The sequence below is a fragment of the Xenopus laevis genome, chromosome 7S, assembly GCF_017654675.1.
Source record: "Xenopus laevis strain J_2021 chromosome 7S, Xenopus_laevis_v10.1, whole genome shotgun sequence".
Taxonomy (NCBI): Eukaryota; Metazoa; Chordata; class Amphibia; order Anura; family Pipidae; genus Xenopus; species Xenopus laevis.
Window position 1 is genome coordinate 95,239,408 of NC_054384.1, and position 7,417 is coordinate 95,246,824.

At 41.2% G+C, this 7,417-nt stretch overlaps 1 protein-coding gene across 1 annotated transcript; it reads left to right on the forward strand.

The window, feature by feature from the left end:
• Positions 1–1,367: 1,367 nt before the first annotated feature.
• Positions 1,368–5,639, forward strand: LOC121396545 (carcinoembryonic antigen-related cell adhesion molecule 8-like). The gene is made up of 2 exons (XM_041571585.1): positions 1,368–1,751; positions 4,609–5,639. The coding sequence occupies exons 1-2, from the start codon at positions 1,418–1,420 to the stop codon at positions 4,719–4,721; spliced, it is 447 nt and encodes a 148-aa protein (XP_041427519.1). The 5' UTR covers positions 1,368–1,417; the 3' UTR covers positions 4,722–5,639.
• Positions 5,640–7,417: the final 1,778 nt, after the last annotated feature.

The following is a 7,417-nucleotide window of genomic DNA, read 5'->3' on the forward strand; positions in this document are numbered from 1 at the left end:
TGTATTACTTTTTATCTCCATACAGATACTTTGATTGCTAATTGTGAGGGTTTTTTCTAGCTATGACATCATACTTGGCGCCAGGGCAGCCATCAGGGGGGAGAGTTGTAGGGGGCCCGAGGGTAAGGGGGCCCGGCCACTCCACACTTACTTGATTAGCTGGGCCCCCCATCTTTCTGAGAGCTGCTGACTTCGGGAAGGCATGGACGTTTAAGGGGCCCTGGGCACCAATTTTCTTATAATGTGGGGGGGGGCTGGCCACCAATTTTTTTTTCTCATGTGGGGTCCTAGACACCAATATTTTTTAATGGGAGGGCCCTGGCCACAAATGTTTTTTATGGGGGGCCCTGAACACCAATATCTTTTTTTTTTTTTTAACATGTGGGAACCTTAGCCACCAATATTGTTTTTTGTTTTTTTACTGTGTGGTGGTGGGCAGACCTGTGGGGTGGGGAGGGCGGACCTGTAGGTGGGGCTTGCGGTGAGTGCAGCTCAGGGGGCCCAGGAAATTTTGTATGGGGCCCTGTGATTTCTGATGGCGGTCCTGCTTGGCGCCAATTTGCAAAGGGATTTAAGCACTTGTTTGTACACATGCCATTTATCCTTGAGAAAGGTCCCAAAGGGGACCGAAACGTTGGATATGCATCTGTGAATAAAACACAAAATTATTTTCACGAAATTTCTTGGAGTGCGGGTCCATTTGTCATGATGTATTAATCTTTTGACCAACGCACCCACTTCCATCGAATCCGGTAAGCGTTCGTTCACCTATATGGACATATAATATATATACTACTAAGTCTTAAAGGAAGTCTTAAAGGAACTGTAACACCAAAAAACAAGTGTGAATGACATTATAATGTACTGTTGTGCTGCACTGGTAAAACTGATGTGTTTGCTTCATAAACACTACTATGAGGGCCTGCAATGATCACGTCATTACTATTTTTAGAAATTTAACAAAACATGGGCAACTCATTTCTGCCTCATTTGTGACTAGTCTGAGCCAGTGACAAAGATATTCAAAAAGTTACAAAACATCTAAAATGATATTACTCCTGGTGTATGGATATGGGCCAAACGCTTGTTGGGTGCCAAAAATGCTGAACAAAACCATACCGTCTTAAAACATATTCAAACCAGTAAGTATGTTTGTATTATTCTAAATAGAGTAGACTAATAAATGTTAATTGTGGTTTGGTTGCTGAGGTGTATTGAATGGGCCAAAACAAGGACAAGGCTAATTTGTGGCTGACATGCAGTTCTAGAAAAAGTACAGCACAAGACTTGTAGATGCAGTGTCCTGCTCCGAGTTATCACCTGCGGTTCTGCCTACTTAGAATGGCCACAAAGACATTATCCTCAGTAATCCATTTTGTATTTCTGTCTTTTTCTCCCAGTTTTCCTCTCTCTGTTCATGGTTGCAGCCAGCAGCCTCACCATTGAGTTGATCCCACAGTGTGCCTTGATCGGCAAGAACGTCACTCTCAGTGTCAGTGAAATAAACGGGATGTTAAAAAGCTTTTCCTGGTATCTAGGAGATGCTCCAAGTGCTTCAAACCAGATAATTAACTACCTTGTAGGGCTTACACCTCCCACCACTAATGGACCCAAACACTTTACTGATGCCATTGGACTTCCAAACGGTTCATTACTGATTACAAACCTGAAGGAAGAATACAGTAATACCTACACAGTCCAGGTACAGGCAGATTCACCGGACCGAGCTTCAGCTGACCTGATTGTGACAAGTAGGTGGCTCCTTGGGATAATGTTTCTGTTTAATTTCTTAATTTCTTAATTTAAACATTCTGGGGCAGATTCACTAAAGGGCGAAGTGACTAACGCTGATGAAAATTCGCCAGCATGACGTCATTTCGGCACTTCGCCAATTTACTAATGGAAGCTGGCGTAATTTCGCCAAGGAGATAGATTCTGGCGCAACTTCGCACTCTAACGCCAGGCGAATTTACGGTCTGGCGAAAGAGCGTTACCTCTATCGCCAGACTTGCCTTCGCCACCTCAGACCAGGCAAAGTGCAATAGAGTAGATAGAAGTCCCAAAAAACGCTGTCGTTTTTTCCTATTTAAAGGGTGATAGACTGAAATAGATCGTAAATTTTTTTTTTTTGGGTACCCTCCTTCCCCCCTACATTTGCTAACATATGGCACCTAAACTATAGTGTGGGCACATGTGTAGGGCATTATAACAACTTTTATATAATTTTATTAAGGTTCCCTGGCCTTGTGTAGTGTAATGTATTTGCTGCAACATATACGGCCATTGTACTTTAATTGCACGCCGTATGCTAATTAGCCAACGCTTGCGTAACTTTGAACTGCTAAGCGTAATTTCGCTGGCGTAATTTCGCTGGCGTAATTTCGCCAGCGTTTGTTACCCTGTGTGCAACCGGATCTTCGTGAATTAGCGTTGTCCAGGCGAATTTACGCCTGGCGAAGTGTTGCGATGTGCGCAAAGCCATTGATGGCGAATTTTTGCCTGTTAGTGAATTTGCCCCTAAGTGATATTCCATATATACAATAGACATTGTGGGGCAAATTCACCTTTAATTAGATTGTTACAAACGTCATAACTGTTGTGTTTTATTAAGGTGTTATCTTTGGAGACAAGTTTTTGAGGAACATTATTATCATCAGACCTTATGTGGTTTCACACCCTTTTAAAAAAAACATTGGGATTTTACACTGTAAATCACTCACCAGTGATCTGAAAATCCTGTGTGGGTCACGCTGGTTTTGGGCCAACCTGCTCATCACTAGTATGGGGGCACTTGACGAGCTGATAGCCAGATGGTTTAAAAATTCTATCTAGCAAGGATCACATTGGCCCCTAAACCTGCAATATCAAGTCAGAACTTATTGTCAACGTTATCTCAACTGAAAAGACAAACTTCAGCAGTGGGACACAGTTTCAGTCTCAGGGAAACATGATTGTTGGCCCCTGGGCCAGCAGTTGTATCAACTTGATGTCCAAATTGGCCATAGATCATTTGGTAGCCAGCGCTGGACCAGGAAAGCCTAGTGACATCCTCTACTATCTGCATAACTTTACACAAAAGGTAGAAATTCTCAAGAAAGTCTGGAGATCTTAAGATGGAGCAGGACAAAATTTAACTCTTTCATGATTAAGCCTATTTATCAATCCTCCAAAGACGATTCCCCAGGGGGAGCTACAGAGGTACTGCGTGAATATACAAATGGGCCCACCGATTTGCGTTACCTGCCTAGCACAAAGGCACAGCTTTACATACACCAAGACCTTTCAACAAAGGTCATTAATCACTTTAACAACAGTAAAGGGTAAACAAGTGTCAGCTTTCTTAGAATTTGAACAAAAACTTTATGGAGCAGGCACTCAATGAAGGCAATCTTCCACCAGGCAAATAAATCAAAGTGAAGTTTACTGTGTCCACAGCCTTACACGTTTCGTGATAAACACTTAGGGGCACATTTACCTAGGGTCGAATATTGAGGGTTAATTAACTCTCGATATTCGACTGCCGAATTGAAATCCTTCGACTTCGAATATCGCAGTCGAAGGATTTAGCGCAGTTCGTTCGATCGAACGATCGAAGGAATAATCGTTCGATCGAATGATTAAATCCTTCGAATCGAACGATTCGAAGGATTTTAATCCATCGATCGAAGGATTATCCTTCGATCAGGAAAACCTTGTAAAGCCTATGGGGACCTTCCCCATAGGCTAACATTGGTAGGTTTTAGGTGGCGAACTAGGGGGTCGAAGTTTTTTTTAAAGAGACAGTACTTCGATCATGAATGGTCGAATATTCGAACGATTTTTAGTTCGAATCGTTCGATTCGAAGCCAAAGGTCGTAGTCGAAGTAGCCAATTCGATTAGTGAATGGGCCCCTTAATCTGACCATATACTCCATAGCTGTTCACCAGTTTGGTTTTCCCTTTACTAACTTGTATACTAATTAAGAAATAATATAATACTAATTACTAATACCAATCTAGTTCATTTAATTTAGTTTACTTATAGCTGTATATGTATGAAATAATGAACACGGAGAGATTGAAATACGGAGTAATTCTTATAGTTATCATGAAGGTCCTAAGCGAGAGACAATATTTTCATATTGTACCCCTCTTACAGCTTTGTTTTGTATAAAAGTTCTCCTTTGTTTCCCCTTGAACAGTAACCGTCTACCTCCACCATATTTTTTTTTTCATTATTTCTGTTTCAAGCCCACATCAGCCAACATTAGATGGACTATTACGCTAGGAAATTCCTTTTTTGCACTTCCTCCGTTGCATAAATCATCATGGAAAGTTCTCCTATTTTTAAGCATTGTTTGTAACTGTTTATAAGTCACATTGCCAAAACCATTATAATGGTGACTGTAAACACTGGCCGATGATCAGGTTGTAGGGAACTTCAGTAACTGTGAAATATCCTTCTATGTAGGTGGGTCTAAATAGAGATTTTTAGGCTGGGTCCTGAATTTGTTCACAAGTTATGAATTATTCAGCTGAAAATCTTTGTCTCGCTGCTCTTTAAAACTTCCTGTGTAAGTATTATTTTCCTGTATAAGTATAATTGCAGTGATTTCCATTTTTTTTTAGGCGAAGACCAATGCCAAGACCAAGGCAAAACTGGACAGATCATATCCCTGCTGAAATTGCCAGCGATGTTATTGGACTTATTCTTGGATTTCACTTATCGCAGTCCTGGTTAAGATTCAGTATCACAAAAGAGTAAAGTAAAGAACAAATCATGATATGAATTTTAGTGCCAAAAAAAATCTGAAATCCGGCTTGAATAAATGGGAAAAAATCGAATGCAGGCTAAAGTTGCATCACTAGAACGTTACTGGTCTTCCAGTTATTTCCATGCTTACTTTTTTCTCTTCTAAATATTAATCTGTTCAACCAATACAACCTTAGCCATGAAGTGCAATCTATATTCTATAGGAAACTACCCAAGATGACTAGTAGGAAGTGACCAGGAGGTAGCCCTTCCTCTGAAATCACTCATTCAAAGACAGATACACACTGAATATTTATTCCTGTACAATCCAACTCGTCTCAAAACAGTAACCAGTCACAGACTTTCTTACTCTAACTTTACTCTAACCTGCCTAGTCCCAATCTCTGTCCAACTTGGCCAGCATATTAACCACTCCTGGACTACTTTATTGGGCTAAACCTCATATTGTAGGGATGTGCCATTTTTGCCCGTCTTCCACAGAAGATTGCCGGGTTGTGGATGGGCTTGGGTTGAGCTCTTCTTCTGCTCTCATTGATCTTACAATGCTGGTTTTTGTTTCCAACAGCCTCTATTTAAAAACAAGATCAGCACAAAATGTCTACTCATGTGTCAAAGTCTGTGGAGAGATCTAGTAGGATGATTATGGAATAGAGACCTTTAGAAAATCATTGGCACCATTAGTTCTGCTTGAGAGAACACAGCAGTCACACTGCCAAGTATGCTATAGGCCTTAGAGGTCCCTAAGCTTTAGGGGTCCTTAAAATAACATCCCCAATGTTAAAAATATATTCTGTTATATAATTAGTGTGCTATTATGAAGAAGATATGCAAGAGAAAGGTAACAGTATGTTCTGCAATATGTGCCCAAAAGTATGTGGGCAACCCTATTATTTGAGTTGGACAACCCATACTTGTGCATGCAAATTATGTGCAATTTAGTTGAGGTTACATGCCTACATACCTTCCCCCTCCTGCCCCTTTTAAATCTAGCACAGACTAACGCACACCGATACCATATCTAAAATACATCTTTTATTGATGTGAAATATGGAAGGGGTGTTATCTTCCATGCGTTAGGCTGTGCTAAGGGCAGAACATTTACATCTAAGTTAACATACATTTTAAGTGGTCACTAAAACTTCTACAGGTATAGGATCTATTATCCTGAATTTGTGGAACCAGTGGCGGAACTACCGGGGGAGCATGGGGTGCGAGTCCGCTCGCCACTAAACGGCAGTCTAGAAAATTGCGTACGGAGGGGGGCGGAGGCCCGGCTGCGCGTCACGCACCAGGGCCCGCCCCCCTCTAGTTACGTTACTGTGTGGAACCTGGAGTTTTATTGGATAAGTGATCTCCATAATTTGGATCACCATACCTTAAGTCTGCTAAAAACAATTTAAACATTAAATAAACCCTTTAAGTTTTGTCTCCAATATGGATTCATGCAGCTTAGTCACCATCAAGTACAAGTTACTGGTTTGTTATTACAGAGAAAGAGAAATTCATTTCTTAAAAATAAGATCTGTTTGCTTAAAATTAACTCAATGGGAGATAGTCTTCCTTTTAGTCAGAGCTTTATGGAAAATGGGTTTCCCGCGTTACAGGTAAGCGATCCCTTACCTGTATAAATATTTCTCTTTGCTGTTGTTTGAGAGTGAACATTTGAACAAATTCCTGGAGCCCTTTACTCTACTGTTACTGACTTTTTCTGACTCACGGACCCCTAACCTGAACTGCCACATCCCCCTACTCAAAGCTGCTACCTGGCCCAGACCCTATAACTTAAACTTACCTTCCAACCTGGAGCTGCTAAACTGGAAATGTTGTCATCACAGACTGGAAATTTTATCACCCCTGCGCCAATTATTCCGGAAAGGTACCAAAAAATTGCCTACAGCACTACGGAGTGCAGGTGGGACCAGTCCTACACATCCGCCAGGTACCCAGGTGGGTTACCTACGGACTACCCATATGGTCAGGGTATCAGGGTTTTTTTAGCCAAAACCCGACCTGGTACAGGACTCTACCATGTGCCCATTTTTTCTCACCTGTTCGTGTTGCAATCAATGATAAATGTCATGCTTGGGCTTCTTACAAAAACTGTCCACTAGATGGTGATAAATATTACAGCACTGACTTTTCATATCTAGGGTTACAGAGAGAGTGACAGGTTGTTAAAAAGTTCCCTAACCCTTTTTTTGAATGGCAATCAGTCTGTAAATGATATTATGTTGTACCTACTGGAATGCAGCTCACATACTCTTCATTAATTGACAAACATATAGAAACTGTATATAAGATGTTCTGCATACACTTGCTTGTGCAGTCATGTGATTGAGAGAGGGATCCGCACACAAACACACAGGCACAGTGATAACCAAAGATGCTGAAAAATACATTGATATAAGAGTCTGCTGTTGTCTGCTGTGTATACTTTAACCACACTATTGTCCACCCACCCCTCCAGAGTTGTGCAAACTCTTTGCACTCCCAGAATGGATTTATTTATATATAAAAATAGGGGCACATGGTTGAGTCATAGGTGTCCCCTGGCTTTCACTCTACCACAAGGGAGCCCTTTATTTAACAACTGCTAAATGCTATTAAAAAAAGGTCTTTGCTGCACCCTTGTGAGCTGCTCTCTGTGCTCTGCATCAGATTTTT